General features: G+C 35.4%; 1 protein-coding gene across 1 annotated transcript in view; it reads right to left on the bottom strand.

The window, feature by feature from the left end:
• The window catches only part of LOC107751969 (myosin-9-like), a 66,503-nt gene that overhangs the window by 19,179 nt on the left and 25,661 nt on the right, over positions 1–21,663 (bottom strand). Inside the window, exons 4-23 of the mRNA XM_016567783.1 lie at positions 18,334–18,361; positions 18,149–18,242; positions 17,028–17,048; positions 13,956–14,048; positions 13,804–13,867; positions 13,138–13,236; positions 12,872–13,015; positions 12,694–12,789; positions 11,046–11,317; positions 10,783–10,956; positions 9,573–9,746; positions 9,373–9,487; positions 6,087–6,274; positions 4,930–5,051; positions 4,683–4,752; positions 4,441–4,601; positions 2,387–2,495; positions 2,175–2,306; positions 1,603–1,947; positions 1,399–1,522 (exon numbers count right to left, since the gene is read on the bottom strand). Of these exons, the coding sequence (XP_016423269.1) occupies positions 1,399–1,522; positions 1,603–1,947; positions 2,175–2,306; positions 2,387–2,495; positions 4,441–4,601; positions 4,683–4,752; positions 4,930–5,051; positions 6,087–6,274; positions 9,373–9,487; positions 9,573–9,746; positions 10,783–10,956; positions 11,046–11,317; positions 12,694–12,789; positions 12,872–13,015; positions 13,138–13,236; positions 13,804–13,867; positions 13,956–14,048; positions 17,028–17,048; positions 18,149–18,242; positions 18,334–18,361 (2,625 nt within the window). The remainder of the gene's footprint in view (positions 1–1,398; positions 1,523–1,602; positions 1,948–2,174; positions 2,307–2,386; positions 2,496–4,440; positions 4,602–4,682; positions 4,753–4,929; positions 5,052–6,086; positions 6,275–9,372; positions 9,488–9,572; positions 9,747–10,782; positions 10,957–11,045; positions 11,318–12,693; positions 12,790–12,871; positions 13,016–13,137; positions 13,237–13,803; positions 13,868–13,955; positions 14,049–17,027; positions 17,049–18,148; positions 18,243–18,333; positions 18,362–21,663) is intronic.

The raw sequence follows: 21,663 nt of genomic DNA, 5'->3' as shown, positions 1-21,663 counted from the left end.
TTCGTCTCGTTTTTATTTGTTGACTAAAATGTCAAAAAATTTTCGTCATAGTTTTTGTCTTTCAAAAAGAGTTTTAGTTCGTTATTGTCTCGTTGTCGTCAATGAAAAAAATGTAGTTGACGAAAATTATGGCGAAAATTATTCGTCAACGAAAATACCACTGATTAATACACATCCAAACAGCAAACCATTACACTCTCTGTGCTCCATATAGTGGTAAACTACATTTAAATGATTAAAGAATACATAGCATTAGAACATTAATTTTATTTTATTATAATCTCAGGCATCAGAATCATAATACGTTAAAGACATTTTTACACTAACATATATATATATATATATATATATATTATTTATTTAAATATAAATTTACAATACATTATACATATTATGCTATCTATCTATCTACACATATGTATACACACACACTATATAATCCTAGATTTTACATTATATATTATTAATTATATATTATCCTATTTTCACATTGATTATGTATATTCATATATTATATATTCATATTATTCATATATAATTCTATATTTTACAAAATGTATATATTTTAAATTAGGTATATATTATGCTAGATTTTGCATATTTTACATGAATTACACACATATTATTATATTTATAGAATTACATATTATTCTATATGTTATATATTGTTTTATATTTTACATATGTAAATATATTTACATAATAAATGCTGTAAGTATTTTACAAAAGTTATAAATTTACCATATTTTACATGAAATACATATTATGAATTATTTATATTATTATAATTATGCTATATTTCACGTTATATGCACTCACTACATTAATTATACACTATAAATTATATATTATATATTTTACATACTTATGCAAATATATTTACATAATAAATACTATATAACTACAGTATATTTTACTAAAGTTATATTTACAATTTGATTCATGCTATATTTCATATTAATATTATACTTCATATATAATTCTACATATTACAAAACTTATATATTTTGAATGTTATGCTATATTTTGCATATTTTACATTACATATCATGAATTGTACATAGAGTGCTACATTCACATTAATTATACATTATGAATTATACATGCCATTATAACATGACATGCTATATTTGCCAATTATTATATACTATGAATGACATATTTTGCTATATTTAACATTAATTATATATTATAAATTAAGCATATTATAATATGACCTACACGTTATGAATTACATACATTTTCCTATATTTTAGAATGCACTGCTTTGTTGTATTTCTCATTTGGATAAAAGCGTCTGCTAAATGAATACATGTAAATGAGCAATAAATGTTTAACGATGATTGTATTGACCTGATACTCTACAGCAGGATAAAGCGTAATGTATTTTTTGCTCACCCTCCAGGTCGGTGATCATGGTCTCATGTTTGTTCTTGAGTTTCTGCAGGCTCTTGGACTTCTCTTCCTCCTCGGCCAGGTTCGTGGTGAACTCAGCGACTCGTTCTTCCATGAGTTTCTTCTCCTGCACCACCAGAAGAACAGTGAGGAAATACGGCCAGCGTTTAAACAAAAATCTCAAAACAATGGCATCTGCAGACAGACCTTGGAGAGTTTGTTGTTCTGGTCGTCCAGCACCATCACGTCCTCTTCGGTTTTCTTGAGTTTGGCCTCCAGCGTGACCTTCTCCAGCTGCAGCTTCTGCCGCGCCGCCTCCTCCTCGTCCAGCTGCTGCTCCAGATCGGCGATGTTCTGCTGCATCTTCTTCTTCTCGCCCTGCAGGTGATTGGCTCGCTCCTCCTCCTCCTCCACGCGGGCCTCCAGGTCGTGCAGGATCTCCTCCAGCTCCTGCTTCTTGGCCACCAGGCGGTTCCTCATCTCGTCGGCCTCAGCGCACAGATCCATCTCCGCCTGCAGCTGCTCCTGAAGAGCCATTTTCTCCACGTTCAGCTAAAGAGAGGAGCAATCACAACATTAACATTCCCACTGGAACTGCATTATGTCTTATAGTGTCCACAAAAAACCCCAAAACAAAAAAAAAATGGAATTGGCAATGTAATAATTGGTAATAATTAACAAATACAATAAAATAAAGTAACAATGAATATTTCATATTGTATGTATAATTCACAACATAATTAATATGAAACATTGGAAATACAGCAGTATCGCGTTACCTGCTGCTGTTTGACCTCCATCTCATTCAGCTGCTGTTCAGCCACCATCTGCTTCTCCCGAACCTTGTTGAGCTCATCGTCTTTGGCCTGCATCTCCTCTTCCTGTCGGCTCACCTGCAACAGCGGCTTCACCTGAAACACACACACGCGGCCTCAGCACAGAGCACACGTCAAGAATAACAGCACATTTGAACATGTGTGTGTTTGTGAACCTTGGTGAAGAGTCTCCACCACTGCCAGTTCCTGAGCTTCAGATACGCAGCGCAGTTCCTCTGGATCACCCTCATGGCCGTCAGCTGCTGCTGCCTCTTAGCGAACGCCCTGAATGACAAACACACACATCGTTACACACAACAGTAGATGTGTAGGTCTAGAGTCTTTTTATATACGCTCTATACTCTAGCAATCACTTAAATTCCATAGTAGCACCCTAACAACCACCTGAACACCCTAGAAACTGGCTAGAATTACAAAGCACCAACCTAGCAACAACTAAATCCAATAAACTGGCTAAGAACACCCTAGAAACTGCTAAAGAGACACATAGCAACACCCTAGTAACCACTAAACCCAACAAACTGGCTAAGAACACACTAGAAACTGGCTAAGAGACACATAGGAACACCCTAGTAACCACCAAACTCAATAAACTGGCTAAGAACAACATAGCATCACCCTAGTAAACACTAAACCCAATGAACCAATGAACACCTAGGGTGTTCTGGCTAAGAACACCCTAGAAACTGCTAAAGAGACACATAGCAACACCCTAGTAACCACCAAACCCAATAAATTGGCTAAGAACAATATAGCAACACCCTAGTAAACACCCAAAACACCCTAGAAACTGGTTAAGAACCACATAGCAACATCCTAGCAACAACTAAATCCAATAAACTGGCTAATAACACCCTAGAAACTGGCTAGGAGACACATAGTAACACCCTAGTAACCACCCAGAACACCGTAGAAACTGGTTAAGAACCACATAGCAACATCCTAGCAACAATTAAACACAATAAACTGGCTAAGAACAACACAGCAACACCCTTGTAACCACTAAACCCAATAAACTGGCTAGGAACACCCTAGAAACTGTCTAATAGACACAAAGCAACACCCTAGTAACCACCAAGCCCAATAAATTGGCTAAGAACACCCTAGAAACTGGTTAAGAGACATATAGCAACACCCTAGTAACTACCAAACCCAATAAACTGGTTAAGAACCACATAACAACACCCTAGTAACCACTAAACCCAATAAACTGGCTAAGAACACCCGAGAAACTGGCTAAGAGACACATAGCAACACCTTAGTAACCACCAAACCCAATAAACTGGCTAAGAACACCCTAGAAACTGGCCAAGAGACACATAGGAACACCCTAGTAACCACCAAACCCAATAAATTGGCTAAGAACAATATAGCAACACCCTAGTAAACACCCAAAACACCCTAGAAACTGGTTAAGAGACATATAGCAACATCCTAGCAACAACTAAATCCAATAAACTGGCTAAGAACAACACAGCAACACCATAGTAACCACTAAACCCAATAAACTGGCTAAGAACAACCTAGAAACTGGCTAGGAGACACATATCAACACCCTAGTAACCGCCCAGAACACCATAGAAACTGGTTAAGAACCTCATAGCAACACCCTAGCAACAATTAAATACAATAAACTGGCTAAGAACAACACCGTAACAACCCTAGTAACCACTAAACCCAATAAACTGGCTAAGAACACCCAAGAAACTGGCTAAGAGACACAAAGCAACACCTTAGTAACCCCAAACCCAATAAACTGGCTAAGAACAACCTAGAAACTGGCTAGGAGACACATAGCAACACCCTAGTAACCACCCAGAACACCGTAGAAACTGGTTAAGAGCCTCATATCAACACCATAGCAACAATTAAATACAATAAACTGGCTAAGAACAATATAGTACCACCCTAGTAACCAATAAACCCGATAAACTGGCTAAGAACACCCTAGAAACTGGCTAAGAGACACATAGCAACACCCTAGTAACCACCTAGAACACCCTAGAAACGGGCTAAGAACCACATAGCAACGTTCCTCAAACTGATATGAACTGTGTCAGACTAGCAATAACTCATCAGCAAATCATTTAGTTATTGGATAGTGCAAAACATGTTGAGTGAATATTGTGTAAAATAAGTGTTCAGTTGACTTCAGCAGTTTGACGTGTCTCTCATCGCTAAACTCTATTATACATGTCGTGATGCTCACTTGCGGGCGACGTATCCACGACACCAAGCCTGGAAGTTAATGATGACGTCGGTGATCTTCATATCACGCTCCTCCTCCAGGTGAGCCAGAACTCCAGCGCGGAAAAACACTTTGCTCTGTCCGATCCGGTACAGGTTGGGATCCAGCTCCAGCGCTTTGATCTGACACACAGTTTAGGAAACTTAATAAAGTAACACCAGATGACTTTAAACCAGTTTATTTAACAGTAAAACTGGTCTCACCATCAGCACGCAAGCCTGTTTGCCATCCATGAAGCCTTTGGGAATGGAGTTGGGAGTGAGGATTTCATACCTGAGCGAAAAAACACAAACCACTGTTAACATCAATTAAAAACACACAGTCAGGTCTAGCATTAGTAAGAACTAATACAATGACATTCAGATGCTAAGAGAATAAGATTCTTAAGAGTGTATTCTGAAGAACTAAATTATTAATGTGAAAAGTTGCGCTCAAGAGAAAGCAGCAAACCTCTGTCTGAACTCCTGGAAGACGATGCGGTTGGGAAATCCCTGTCTGCAGATACGGATTCCCTCCAGCACACCGTTACACCGGAGCTGATCCAGAACCAGGTGAGGGTCCAACTTACCAGCCTGAGATGGACAGAGACACAAAACGCAAAGGCTTACGATGAATTCAGGAATTCAAATTAAGCAAATTAATCCCAAAGTATACTTCTGTTTTTTACATGTACGCTAAAGTATGCATACAGTGTGCACAATCTAAATTTAATCAAGCATAGTACGCACACAGTCTAATTTTTCTAACTGTGCATATTCTGTTTGCTCAAATTGCACAATTTGCAAATTTTAGTAATTTTTAGTTATTGTTATTGGCGTGAATGCTAATAAAGTTATTGTTACAGCTATCTTTATAGTTATTGTTCTCGTTGTGGACGTCAATATAGTTATCATTATAGCTATCGTTTTTGGTGTGGATGCTAATAGTTATTGTTATAGCTATTATTTTTGTTATCTTTATAGTTATTGTTTTTGGTGTTAATGCTAATATAGTTATCGTCCTAGTTACAGTAATCGTTCTTGTTATTGTTATAACCATCTTTATAGTTATCGTTCTTGGTGGGGACACTAATATAGTTATCGTTGTTGGTGCAAATGCTAATATGGTTATCGTTATAGTATAGTTATCGTTGTTTGTGTGGATGCTAATATAGTTATTGTTATAGCTATCTTCACAGTAATCGTTCTTGTCATGACAGTTAATATAGTTATCGTTATCCTTATAGTTACCGTTCTTGGTGTGGATGCTAATATAGTTAACGTTATAAGTGTGAACTTTAATGTAGTTATCGTTATAACGATCTTTAAAGTTATCGATCTTGGTGTGGATGTTAAAATATAGTTATCGTTATTGCTATCTTTATAGTTACTGTATGTGTGTTTAAACGCTATTATAGTTATCTTTATAAGTGTAAACTAATATAGTTCTGGTTATAGTGTTATCGTTATAGCGTTCTTTACAGATATCGTTCTTGGTGTGGACGCTAACACAGTAATCATTATAGCTAACTCTTAGCTCTAACTATATAGTTATCATTGCTGGTGTGAATGCTATTATATATATATTTTTAAGGAACAATCTATTCCTGTATGCCGAGCAGTTGGTACCTTTTTCTCATGGTTGGGAATGATGCAGCGGACAAAGTTGGGGTTGGTGTTTCTGAGCGTGGCCATGAGTTTGGACAGCTGCTCCTTATAGAGCTGCCCGACTGTCCGGAACATTCCCTTACGGGTCTTAAACGCACCCGGCAGCTCCGACATGCCGGCCACCTTATCCAGACCCACGATACGGTCCACTGAGAGACAGACACACAGAGAGAGAGACAGACAGTCACCGCGCTGCAAGGGCTTCATCTAAGGCATGCAGTCTGGTCATGATGTGAAAACTACCCACAGTTCAGTGGGCCGAACACACGTCAGCACTGGTGACAAACCACAGATACTATAAACATTTTTTATTAACTGAAATAAGGCTGTATTAGTTTATTATAAAATATAAATACTAGATGTAAAACATAATTAAACAAAACAAAATTAAAACTAATATATATATATATATATATATATATATATACACACATTAAATATAAAGAAATTAAAATAAGTAAAAAATAAATGAAAATATATTAAACTTATATAGTAGTAAAAAAAACACACACAAATAAAATGACTAAAGCACATAAGAAAGTCCAAATACTGAATTTCAATGAGAACTGAAAATATAAAAATAAAAAACTATATATAAACATAAAAAATACTAAAATAGCACTGATTTGAAGTAATTTCCATCCACAAATATATTGTAGAAAGTACATAATGCATTAAAATACAGTGCACTGAAATATATATCTATATAAAACATATATAATAAATGTTTATTTAAATTGCAGTTAAAATATATTTAATTTAATAAATATAAACTTATTGAAAAATATATTTACATATATATTATATTTAATGCATTAAATTAAGTAAAAAATTGATATTTGCACATCATTATATGTTTTTGTGAGGGGGGGGGGGTACACGGGAAAATGATCCAAATCAATGCAGTGCAGATGACATGTACGTGTGTGTGTGTGTGTGTGTGTGTCCAAGGGTCCAAAATAAACACTCACCTCGTTCATGAAAACACAAGTTGAATTGAATGACACAGATTTCAGAACAATCACGAACAATTCATTCTGCTCATGTTTCATGAATGAGGCTCAACAAGCACAAAATAAGAGTGGCAATTCATTTTTATAAAGAAATTAAAATAAGTAAAAAATAAATGAAAATATATTAAACTTATATAGTAGTAAAAAAAACACACACAAATAAAATGACTAAAGCACATAAGAAAGTCCAAATACTGAATTTGAGAGAGAACTGAAAATATAAAAATAAAAAACTATATATAAACATAAAAAATACTAAAATAGCACTGATTTGAAGTAATTTCCATCCACAAATATATTGTAGAAAGTACATAATGCATTAAAATACAGTGCACTGAAATATATATCTATATAAAACATATATAATAAATGTTTATTTAAATTGCAGTTAAAATATATTTAATTTAATAAATATAAACTTATTGAAAAATATATTTACATATATATTATATTTAATGCATTAAATTAAGTAAAAAATTGATATTTGCACATCATTATATGTTTTTGTGAGACTGGCTAGAGTATGATGCTGAAAACCAGTGGAGAAAAAAAGCTAAATAATTATATAATATAATATTATTTTCATGAAGTAAAAATTTATATTTCCCCAGATATAATTCACAATTTTTTTTTACAGCCGTCATTGTCAGATTTAGCTAAAGTGAATTTTGGACCCTGTGAGTGTGTGTAACTGCATACTGTGGTCATGTTTTTTTTTTTTTTAATGGGCCAGAAAGGAAGAAGAAGGGAAAAGTAATTCAAAGTAATTACTGCCATAACTCCAGTGATGTATGTTATGCGCTGTATTCACAATGCATCTTATTAATTGACTAAAATTCAACAGCATTTAACTAAAACTACTATAAACATTTTTTATTAACTGAAATAAGGCTGTATTAGTTTATTATAAAATATAAATACTAGATGTAAAACATAATTAAACAAAACAAAATTAAAACTAATATATATATATATATATATATATATATATACACACATTAAATATAAAGAAATTAAAATAAGTAAAAAATAAATGAAAATATATTAAACTTATATAGTAGTAAAAAAAACACACACAAATAAAATGACTAAAGCACATAAGAAAGTCCAAATACTGAATTTCAATGAGAACTGAAAATATAAAAATAAAAAACTATATATAAACATAAAAAATACTAAAATAGCACTGATTTGAAGTAATTTCCATCCACAAATATATTGTAGAAAGTACATAATGCATTAAAATACAGTGCACTGAAATATATATCTATATAAAACATATATAATAAATGTTTATTTAAATTGCAGTTAAAATATATTTAATTTAATAAATATAAACTTATTGAAAAATATATTTACATATATATTATATTTAATGCATTAAATTAAGTAAAAAATTGATATTTGCACATCATTATATGTTTTTGTGAGACTGGCTAGAGTATGATGCTGAAAACCAGTGGAGAAAAAAAGCTAAATAATTATATAATATAATATTATTTTCATGAAGTAAAAATTTATATTTCCCCAGATATAATTCACAATTTTTTTTTACAGCCGTCATTGTCAGATTTAGCTAAAGTGAATTTTGGACCCTGTGAGTGTGTGTAACTGCATACTGTGGTCATGTTTCACTGGTGAGAACAGAACCAAACCCATGCAGTTTATACCCATTTCTGCAGTACCACAGACCAACAGCAGGGGCGCCAAAGCACACTATATTACACAGAGAGGAGAGACAGCAGAAATATCAGATAGATATATCTCAACACCTCAGAGAAACACAGTCACGCAGGACAGCTGATGGAGATGGAGGAGGAAAAGAACGTCACAGGAGAGCGAGAGAGAAAAACCAAAGATGTCACCTGGCTCTAAATGAAGGAAAGGAAAACGCTGATAGAAATAAGCTCTCTGACAGTTCTGGACCTCTGAGAGAGACAGACAGATGGGAGATGGTGTGTACAGAGGTCCAGGAGGACGTGAAACAAGGGGTGGATGGTTGGATGGATGGAGAGGGGAAGAGGACCAAACACCAGCAGAAGAGAACAAATCCAGTAAGTTTCCACCAATGTTGGCATGAAAAAGGCACCCAGAGTGTAAATGTTAGTCATTGTATCCCTTTGTTGAGTTTAAAAGCTTCACGCCCTTGTGTCCTACACATCTCTTCATCATTTATAGTCTTCCTCCACAACCTATTCATTTAAGAGCTGATCCAATGTGATATATCGACTCACCGTCCTTCCACAGCTCTGAAACGAACTTGTCGGTGGATTGATTGAGCAAAGTGGCCACGTTATCGTTCAGCGGGTCCATGTTCTTCATCAGCCACTCGTCCGCCTTATAATCCACCTGAGAAACACAATCACAGATGTTTCAAATTCCCAAATAAGGCTATGAAATCGCACATGCGTTCAGCCGAGGAGCATGTCAACACCTTTCCAGCGTAGTGCATGATGCAGAAATCCGCCTCGTCCTTCAGTTTCTTGGGTTTGTGGAATTTGGGGTGCGTCCCCTGCTCCTGCAGGACCTTCTCCACGAAGCTCTTGTCCGTGGCTTTGGGGAACCAGCACTCCTCGTCCAGGAGAGCGAGGATTCCTGGAGGACTCGCCTGGAAACCCACAACACAGATTACAATCAAAGTCTTCATCATCAGCAGAAGCCAGCTTCATCACCTTTGGACCAGCTAATGACCATTTCTGACCAGGTAATAACCATTCTCAACAAGTCTGGACAAGCTAATGACCATGTTTAACCAGTTTAGAGCAGGTAATAACCATTTTTTACCATCTCCGTCCAGCTAATAACCATAATAACCAGTTTGGAAAAGCTAATGACCATTTTTAACCAGTTTAGACCAGCTAACAACCGTTCTGGACCAGTTTAGACCAGCTAATGACTATTTTGACCATCTTGGTCCAGCTAATAGCCATTTAACCAGTTTGGACCAGCTAATGACTATTTATGTCCAGCTAGGATGAGCTAATGACCATTTTCATTCAGTTTGGTCCAGCTAATGGCTATTTTTGACCATCTTGGTCCAGCTAATAACCATTTTTGACCAATTTGAACCAGCTTATGACAATTTCGACCTTCTTGGTCAGCTAATAATAATTTTCAACCAGTTTGGACCAGCTAATGCCCATTTTTAACCAGCCTGGAACAGCTAAGACCATGCAATCCATCTACATTAACAGAAGAAAAGATATTGAAATCAAACAGAATTTAGTATTTTTAAAATAATGGATTTCAAATTTCTTAATTCTGACTAATATCTTTACATGAAGACAGTTCTATTAAAGGTCACATGGTCATTCTAGGGGTTACACAATTGGTGGAGTTGTTCAGAAATAATAACTGCTATTGGATTACCTTCTCTACCTGCTCTAACCAGTTTCTCTAGGATGATGTACCAGGTCATTCTTGGCCCCATTGGCTGGTAGTCTAGCTAATTTACCTTATAAACCAACTTCAAGCAGCTTTGACCTACTAGAAGCCATGTAAAATCAGGTACTACCTTTCTATCTACAATAGCAGAAGATCATGAAGACATTATGGAAATCAAACCCAATCTTAAACATGAAAACAGCTCCATTAAAGGTCACATGATCGTTCTAGGAGTCACACGAATGGTGGAGGACACTAACAGGTTTCTCGATGAGTTCGATGCAGGGCTGCAGGTCGAGGCCGAAGTCGATGAAGCTCCACTCGATGCCCTCGCGCTGGTACTCTTCCTGCTCCAGGATGAACATGGTGTGGTTGAAGAGCTGCTGGAGCTTCTCGTTAGTGTAGTTAATGCACAACTGCTCGAACGAGTTTAGCTGCGGGGAGGAACAGAAACACAGTTACTGCTAGAAATTGTGGGCTATCCCACTGTAAGCACCCTTGAGGTTGAAGGATTGTGCCGTACATCAAAGATCTCAAAGCCGGCGATGTCCAGGATGCCGATGAAGGAGGCGCCCTGACGTTTGGTCTTATCCAGAGCTTTGTTGATGCGCATCACCAGCCAGCGGAACATCCTCTCGTATGTGGCTTTGGCCAGAGCCTCTATAGCGAACTCGGCCTGCTCCTGCGTCTGGGCCTTCTGCACGTAGTCGCGGCCCACCTTGATCCGGGGCGAGAGGATGGCGCGTGTGAAATCAGTCACGCTCATGCCCATCAGATGGCACACCTTCTGGGCAGCTGGAGAAGTGAAGGGAAAGTCGTTTGGAAATAGTAACTGATAACAACACAAACTGCTGGTTTACCTTCTCTACATACTCCAACTAGCCTGACTATGAGGTTCTACCAGGTCAACCGTGGCCTCATTAGCTGGTAGTCTAGCTAATTAAACATTCAGACCAGTTTGGACCAGCAATGACTATTTCTGACAAGTTTGGACCAGCTAATGAGCAGTTTTGACCAGCTAATAACCATTTTGATCAGTTGTACCAGCTAATGACTATTTTTAGCCAGTTTGGAGCCGCTCATGATCATTTTCAATCAGTTCGAAACTGCTAATTTCTGTTCTTGACTAGTTGGACCAGCTAATGACTATTTTTGGCCAGCCTGTAGCAGTTAATGACCATTTTCAACCAGTTGGACCAGCTAATGACAATTTTTGACCAGTTAGACCAGCTAATGACCATTTTTCGGCAGCTTGGACCAGCTCACGACCATTTTCAAGCATTTTTGACTAGCTAATAGCTACCATATACGACAATCTGTAGCAGCTAATGACTATTTTTTGCTGTTTTGGAGCAGCAAATGGCCATTTTGACCAGTTTGGACTAGCTAATGACCATTTTTGACCAGTATGTACCAGCTAATGACAATTTGTGGCCAGCTTGTAATAGTTAATGACCATTTTGGACCAGGTAATTTCAATTTTTGGCCAGCATGCAGTAATTAATTACCCTTTTTGACCAATTTGGGCAAGCTCATGGCCATTTTCAACCAGTTTGGACCAGCTAATAACCATTTTTGGATAGCTTGAACCAGCTAATAACTATCTTTGACCAGTTTGGACTGGCTAATGACCATTTTACCAGTTTGGACCAGCTAATAACCATTTTTGGATAGCTTGGACCAGCTAATAACTATCTTTGACCAGTTTGGACTGGCTAATGACCATTTTACCAGTTTGGACCAGCTAATAACCATTTTTGGATAGCTTGGACCAGCTAATAACTATCTTTGACCAGTTTGGACTGGCTAATGACCATTTTACCAGTTTGGACCAGCTAATAACCATTTTTGGATAGCTTGGACCAGCTAATAACTATCTTTGACCAGTTTGGACTGGCTAATGAGCATTTCTGACCAGTTTAGACACAACTAATGTAATTTTTGATCATTTTGGACCAGTTAATGAAATTTTTTTGCCAGCTTGTAGCAGTTAATAACCACTATGGAACAGCTAATGACCATTTTCAACCAGTTTGGACCAGCTAATGACCAGTTTTGACTAGTTAGAAACCATGTAAAACCACCAGCTAACTTTATGGTGATAATATAGCTACAGATTAACAGCACAAGGCATGATGGAAGTGTTTGTAAAGTCATAAAGATGTGTTTACCTGTGTCATCAGGCATGGATGCCTGGTCCGAGTGACGCTCCTTCTTAAAGGACATATTACCCAGCTGTAGCACAGATGAAATGACCCTCAACAGACCTGCAGGGGGCGACACACGCAATTAAAAACCTCAAACAATTTACAAATATTGTCATGTTTGAAAACGGCAGTATATATTCACCGATATGTTCTTCCTCAGAGAAGCCCATGATCCTCATGGCCTCCACGGTCTCCAGGTACATGTCTCGGTCCTGCTGTCCCGGGATCGTCACATTCCCATTGGACAGGAACCGGTACTTATTGTAGCTCTCCAGACAGAGTTCAGCTGATGAACGAAGAAACTGATTGATTAATTTACATTCATTCATAAACATAAGAGTCTCATCCTACTATTTTAGTAATATATAGGTTCAGAAATCATGTATTAAAGCAGCGAAGGACACCCACAGCGCAGTTTGTCTCCTGCACCGGTGAGCATGTAGTAGAACATGTGGAAGGTTCTTTCTTCTTTAGCTTGACGGATTGCACGGGACTTTTCCAACAGGTCTGTCGGTCAGAGTCAAGGACACACAACAGAACGGATGCACGAATATTCACATGAAGGCTTTCAACGGCCTGGGTCTTTATTAACCAGTTTCAGTTCTTACCTCATTAATTATATAAACATTTAGCAGACGCTCTATGCTCATTGTACAGTCACAGAAACGATCATTAGTCTTTTAGCATTTATTAAACATGAAATTATTAATAATGTCAAAAAGTGAGGACTGGGGCATTTAAAAGATTAATGTTAAAAAGTAAAATAAAAATAATAATATAATTTGCATCTGCACCTCTGTCAAACTGTTTTGTTTTTAAATGGAGTGATTAATGGAATTTTTCTCTACAAATGTCACATCCGTGACATTTTCACAGATTCACAAGCGGTTATTAAAAACAGGTCATGCTCTAGTTGTGGTCTGTAAATCCTCCAATAAATGTTATAAAAAATATGCAAATCAGCCATAATCCCCTTATCCAAGTGATAATGACCCGGATTTAACCATTTCAATTGAAAAAGCTTCTTTTTCACATTTTTAAAACCATGTCATATTAACTAGCTCATAAAGATACAGGTTTCAATATTGGCTCCGACGATGTACCCGTTAACGTCAAAGTTGATTCTGATGAACTTGCCCTAAAACACAGAAAACACAAAAGATAAAATCACACGCATTTACAGCCAGACTAATGTGTGAAAAGTCTGCCATAACGGGAAGACTTACGAATCGAGAAGAGTTGTCGTTCTTGACCGTTTTGGCATTGCCGAAGGCTTCGAGGATGGGATTGGCCTGCAGCAGCTGCTTCTCCAGCTCACCCTGCGCTCAAAACATACCAATCCACATCAGTTCAGTTCAAACAAATCACTGTGAAGAGCTGATCACGTCTGGCTGTCAAAAGCAAAGCTCTTAAACACAACATCACAAGCTTTTTGCGCACAGAAGTGCAAATAAGCTGAAACAAACACATACAAAGATAAGCACGTTCTGATCCCCCATCCCAAACCACCACGAAAGTGAGCGGCCCGTCACCTCCGAAAACATCAAACCAATGACCACAAGACTCTTAAATCTGACACTCATCTCACACAAACACAAACGTTCATTCACGTTAAAGGAATATTCCAGCTTAAACACACAACTTCAGCTCTATGCAGCATCTGGTGCCATGGTTATATCGTTAACTAAAGCTGAAACTAAAATCATAACAAAACACTTTCTTTACTTGAAATAAAATAAAACATAAAATAACTTATTTTATTTCAATTAGTTTCCAAGGCAACATTTCTCATTTTTGTTTAGTTTCAGTTTAGGTACTAAATAAATAAATAAAAACTGTATAGACATAAAAAAAAAAAAAAACGTAGAAAAATAAAAAAAAACACAACAAAATGACTAAAACTTTAACTAAAATTAAAACTGAAAAATAATTGAAAAACTAATAAAAATGACAAAAAAAAACCAAAATATACTGTTGTTTTTTGTACATTTTTAACAATAAAACGAAAACTGCTAATCAAGAAAACAAATGAAAAGTTAATACAAATGACAAAAATGCACAAAATTACTAAAACTGTCCAAATAAAATGAAAACTAAAAAACACGGCAAAACACAACAAAATTACTAAAACGTTAAATAAAATGAAAAAGAAAGCTGCAAAATAAGAACAATTAAAATTACTAAAACTTTTACTCAAATTAATTTTAAAAACTACAATACTATAGTAATTAGAATAAAATAAAACTTCCTCACAAAATCCCTTTAACTTGAGGCTCAAGTGTCTATAAAAGAATGGGAATCATGTTCATAATAAAACACTTGGAATGGAGTTTAAAAGGAGAAATGGGAAGTTCATACATTCACTCTTGAGTGAAACATGTCTAAATACTCCAGTGTTATATATGCATATGTAAAATGTGTGGACTTCTAGTGGGCGGGGCTTGATAATCTCATTTACATGAATTAAACTCCACCCAAATCAATGACATCAGTACAATCTCCTCCGCCTAGAAAAGCATTTTCACAATTTAGAAAATATTTCCCACATGCCAAGTTGTTGCACAAGCGCTTTAACTCGTACCGACTGTACCTTTGGGTTAAAATAAGCAGAACTATTCCCCCTTTTAACACAGAAACTAACGATCATCATCTTGTTCAAATCATGTGAAGTTTCCCCGCAGCTCCTCTGTAAACCGTTTCACGTGCTCTCTCTCTCTCTTTCTCTCTCTCTCTCTCGTAAAGCGAGGCTCGTTAAACGCGCCAGAGCTTTCCAGCAACTTTCGTGTTCGCTGACGTCATGATTCGCGCCGCGGGAGGCTCGCGCGGGCGACTGAATCAAATACATAAACACACACACACACTTAATTCAAACAGCAGAAAATAATCAAACCCAAAACTCATGAGCGCAGAAACACAGTACAGACAGATTCACCATGGTATTCAGACACACGAGAAGTGAGACTGAGAGCCGAACATGTTAATATGATCACCAGAGCTGGGGTGAAAATGTCGAAAATTCTCATTTTGCTGAAGCGATTTCGATTCTTAAATCCCCAGAAGTGATCTGTGCTGTGTCCGGTTTGATGTGTGAACAAAATATTATTAATATTATAAAATATTCATCCAATAAATCGCAATAAACTTTATGCCTTATTACTTTTGATATGAAACAAGGTCTCAGCTTTCAAATTCTGTCAGTTATTTTACGGAATTCAAACAAGACATTTTGGCGCTCTTTAAAGTGGCGCGACGGTTAGCCGCCTCAGTTCAACAGAAGCGACGTGAACCGATCATCTTTCCCTCATTCTGCCAGTTACTACACGAAATAACAACGAACGAACAGCAGAAGGTATGTAGAGATACATTACAACTTACTGACATCAATCATATCATCGATCAATCAGTGTTTCAACCGTCAATCAACCCGCTTGTAAACAATATCACTTAACGTCACATTTACCTCAGGAATGACATTCAATGTCCATAAACGCCATAGTTAGCAAGACAAATAAACTAGAAAGGCGAATTTTGCGAAATATATGCATTATATTTTTTCCTAACCCGTTTCTTCAATATTTAGTAGGTTTGAATAAATCCCTCATGAAAAGTTATGACATGTACTGTTTAAATGTTTATATTTAAAGAACAAACTGGAGTAGAAACATAATTATATAATTGAAAAGTTGTAGACATTTATTATAAAGACATTAAAATGTTTGTTTACAAATCACATTAATGTATAAGTACCAACTGACCGGGTTTGTTTTATAGTTTACAGCACTAGCTGAAAGATTTCTTCCTTTAAAAACAAAACCTGACTTATACTGTACCTGATTGCCTGTATATCCAAAAGAATTAATATCGAATCGGAAGCTTGTGAATTGAATCAAATCATAACATTTCTCACTACCCAGCCCTAATGATCACATAAATCTCAATTTACACAATTTATTTAGACAAATCTCAGTGAACAATGTCAGGATCTGGATCATATTTAACCCCAAACAAACTGCTTTCAAACTAAACGAACCCTTCAACCATTTGTTTCTGCATTTTGACATTATTTTCACCAAAATCAAACACATTTACAGCCGGGTTTTCAAACGAGTCTCTTTTTCTGAATGCAAACTATTGATTTTGGGGTGAAATATGAGCCGGTCTTTGTGATATTGATCTGGTTCTCGGTGTCATGTGTCTGAATCGCTGTGCGTTCGGCTTCGGTTGTTCACCCAGCAGCGGAGAGATAACAGTGAGACATGAATGAGACGGAGAGAGACAGATGGAGAGATGTAACTCACATGTGACAGGACCGAGCTGCTCTGTTGGTATAAAGAGAAAAACACTCAAACCATCAACTTACAGCCAAAGGCCAGATCCAGCGATCGGCCGATAATGACCAACAGAAACATCAGGGACGGATCTGGACCCAATCCCACAAAACACTTCATTTATATTCACAAAACACTCACAGGTTTGAGTTTTGTACAGTGTTTCCATGAATAAGGTGCAGATGTTTTACCAAACCTAAACTAGTTAAGCTCAATCATTCAACCTGGTTACCAATGTTATTGTGAGAAAAGATTAAATGCTTCACTTTCATTTATGAGAGTTTATCATAAATTATCAATACAAATCAAAAGTTGGTTGCAAACTAGACTTCATTTTGAATAAATCTTATTTAATTTTATATATATTTTAATGTGTATTACAATATATATAAAAAGTATGCTAAAATAATTAACAATAAATAAATAAGGTTTTAAATCTGACTGAAACTACATGCGGAAAATTGACCAAACAGGCTTTGTTATATGCAGAAATACGCAAAAATAAATCGGTAAGTATAAAACAAATAAATAAATACATTTCTATTTTAGTTTGATTGAGTTTTTATGTATTTTACAGTATGCAAAAATACGTATGCTAATAAATAAATGAATAAATGGTTTTGAAATCTGATTTAAACTATATGCAGAAATATGCAAAACACGCTTGCAAAAATAAATATAATAAAGCATAAAATGTATACAAAAATAAGTACATTTATACAAAATAAAAAGAAAAAAAAACATTTAGCTTAGTTTCATTTCATGAAGGTTAAGCGCCTCTTCACTGACCATGTGTTGGAAAAGTATTTTTTTTAAAAAGTATCTTAAAATCTTAAAATTTCCATGTGCTGCTATATATTTGGCTTGTAACGTTACAACGGATGTCTGGCATCCTTTAAATGTCTGGGTGGATTAAAGTGGACTGGGCAGTTTGTGAACGGTTTCCTTCTCTAATGGATTACGATGTTTATGAATTGCGTTAAAGTCCCTCCCATCCCCCAAAACAACCCGCATTCCTCCGGCTCGGCCTGATCTGATAAGACCATGTGAGACCAGATGAAAGCAGGGTGGAGAACGCTAGAAGAACTAACCTGGTCTTTCTTGGTTTTGTGGGACGAGGCCACGTGGGCCAGATACTGAATGACCTTCTTGGTGTTTTCTGTCTTTCCGGCTCCAGATTCGCCCCTGAACACACGCAAACACACAGACATGAGAAATCAACACATCTTTAATGATCAAATCATAAGACGCACACATGCAGGGTCATGTGACTCACGTGCAGAGAATCGATTGGTCCTCACGGTCTGTGGGAGGAGACAGAAACATGAAAATTAATCATTCGCACAGCACAAACACTTTAAACACATGAAACGACATTCACTAGGCATTTCATTTCTGTCATTTTATGTATTTTGATTGATTTCATTCTTGATTTTTTTTTTTTTTCAAAAGCAGGATGTATTTTATGTATCATGAGTGAGCAGGAAATATTTTATTTGGCAGGAGTTTTACATTATTTTATTTTTTTTATTTTATGTTATTTCAATGACTTTATTCTTGATTAATTTTTTCTGAAAAGGAGGATATATGTTAAGTATTTTAAATGAGATTATTTGTCAGGAAATAATATTATATTATATTTTATTTTATATTTATTTTAGTATTTTTTGACGGACTTAATTTTTACTTTATTATTATTATTATTTTTTTTTTCTGTATTATGAGAGAAATCAATTGGCAGGAAGTAATACTTTTATATTTTACGTCATCATACATATTTTTACTTTGATTTGATTTGATTTATTTTCCTTTATCGTATTGATTTTACTAATTTTTATTTGAAAATCATGATGTATTATATGTATTTTGAGTGAGATTATTTGGCAGGAAATAATCTGAAATTTTTATTTTTATTTAATTTAATTTTTATTTTTAAAAATTGAAATTTTTAGAATTTTTATTATTATTATTTTTATTTTCTTTATATTTTATTTTATTGGTTTCATTCTTTAAATTTTTTATTTGACAAGCAGGATGTAAAATGACTATTTCTTTATCAATCTAATGGAAGTCGTTTCAGAGGCAGAGAAAGTTTACGATAAATTCCTTCTTTAGAAGAACATGAACAGAGCATTTGATCAACTAAGCAAGCTCAAGTTTGATGGATTCTGTTAACTTTGATGTTCTTTAAAGCGTTTGTTGATCGTTTGTCACATTGGTTAGTTGGTTTAACCAAACGAGCAGCTATAAATTCCTCCAAACGGAAAAACGCACCACCCATTCGCTCTCAACAAACCCTTCTGAGCTTCTTAAGCAGGAAGAGCTCAGACCACAAAACAGGAAGTCAATATCTGGCTTCCTGTGACTAGAGAGGGAGCCGCCTCTCCAGAAAACTGCAGTAACATAACGGTCCTCGTGCTAATTAACTTACATTTGCTAAATGCCAACTAAAAAGACAAGAAAACTCAGACCATAATAATAAATGAGCAGATTTTTACTTATTTTTTTTTTTTTAATTACATGACATAAGGGTTTCAGGGATTTATTTATTAAATTTTTTTAGATCTCTTTTACAGAAATTCATACTTTTGTTTCGCAAAGATGCATTAAATTGATCAAAAGTGACAGTAAAAACATTTCAAATAAATGCTGTTCTTTAGAACTTTCTATTCATCAAAGAATCCTTCAACATTGATAATAATCAGAAATGTTTCTTGAGAGCAAATCAGCATATTAGAATGATTTCTGAAGGATCATGTGACACTGAAGACTGGAGCAATGATGCTGAAAATACAGCTTTGATCACAGGAATAAATTACAGTTTAACATATAATCACATAGAAAATAGTTATTTCAAATGGTAATAGTATTTCACAATTTTTAACTATTTTAATCAAATAAATGTAGCCTTGCTGAACAGAAGAGACTTCTCAACTTTAATACTAAGTGTTAGAGGTTTCATCACATCACTAAGCCCAAATCGGAGCAATACATTTCTTGGAAAATATCCTTTAAAATATTCCATCCAAAACAAAACCCCTAAAGACGATTAAAGCGGTTCGAGAGGGCGACCGAAGCTGCTGTCAGACTGTAATGAGCAGCGGTTACAGCGCGGTCAGAGTCCCGCTGCAGGAGGGAGGGAGTTCGAGAGGGCGACCGAAGCTGCTGTCAGACTGTAATGAGCAGCGGTTACAGCGCGGTCAGAGTCCCGCTGCAGGAGGCCTGTGGAGGATTTAAGAGGCGAATTAAAGCCTGACGGGGGGCTCACTGAACACAAATCAGCACCGGACGGCGCCACGGGACAAACGCTCAACGAGAAAAATACACCCTTATTGTGCAACATTCCCAGTCAAATCAAGATTTTACTCAAGATTTATTTGTATGAATAAAGTTGAACCCACACCACAAACAAACAAACTAATTTTTCTTTCATTTGGATTTTAAATGTAGATTTTTTTTTTTTATCTACAAGCCAGACAAAATTACTTTCTACATATTATTTGTCACAAAACTTGCCTATTTGTAAATATTAATTTTTGATGTAACAAACAGAATGTAGAATTGCCATTCAAGTTTGAATATAAGAAAGCAGAATTAAATTGTTGTTTTTAGTACTATGTTTTGCACAATATTGATTTTTTTTTTTTCATTTTAATCCACACACCAAGCAAAATTAAAGAAACAATTTTTCTATTGGATTTTGGACTTTGAGCCTCATTTTTCTTGAAATTTGTTTTGGCATGCAGGTTTTTAACTATATATATTTTTGAACCAACAGACCCGACAAATTACTACATATTATTAGAATTTTTCTCTGGCATATTTGTAAATATTCCTTTTTTAAAAAGAATTTGAACTGAGGTAACAAACAGGAGGTAGAATTGCAATTCAAATTTGAATTTAAGAAAGTAAAATTAAAATGAAATTAATATAGCTGATGTAAGTGTAGTTTTTAATATTCATTATAATAAAATATTTATTTTATTATTTTAAATTTTAATTTTAGATAACCTAAAAAATAAATAATAATTTTTTTAATTAGTTCTTGTATTTTTTTATTATTATAGTTCTACGACAAAAATGTAAAAAAAAAAATTCTATTGGAACTTTAAGTCTCCTATTTCTTGAGATTGGATCTAGCTGTAGATTACACTTTAATTGTAATATAACTATTTTTGAATGAACAAAACTGACAAATTACATGCATAATTTGGCACAAAGCGTTTTCTTGTGGGTTTATAAATATAATTTTTTTTTTAGAAGGCATACTGTTTTCATGGTTGTTTATTGTTCTGACAGCAGAGAAAAGCTGATAAAATCATCATAAATCACAACATAAATACACATAATTAGTCTAAAATAATGATGTAATTATTTATGTTTTGTCTGTGTTGGACTAATGAAAATACTTTGTGTAACTGCTGAATTTCTTTCATTTGCAGTTCAGTCAATTCCTCTTCCTGCCATTCTGTGGGACGAGTGTGTGTGTGTGTGTGTGTGTGAGAGAGAGAGAGTGTGTGAGTGTGTGTGTGGGAGAGAGAGAGTGTGTGTGAGAGAGAGAGTGTGTGTGAGAGAGAGAGTGTGTGTGAGAGAGAGAGTGTGTGTG

Source organism: Sinocyclocheilus rhinocerous, unplaced genomic scaffold, assembly GCF_001515625.1.
Source record: "Sinocyclocheilus rhinocerous isolate Xijiao unplaced genomic scaffold, SAMN03320098_v1.1 scaffold1965, whole genome shotgun sequence".
Lineage (NCBI taxonomy): Eukaryota > Metazoa > Chordata > Actinopteri > Cypriniformes > Cyprinidae > Sinocyclocheilus > Sinocyclocheilus rhinocerous.
This window is presented reverse-complemented; position numbering and strand designations above follow the sequence as displayed.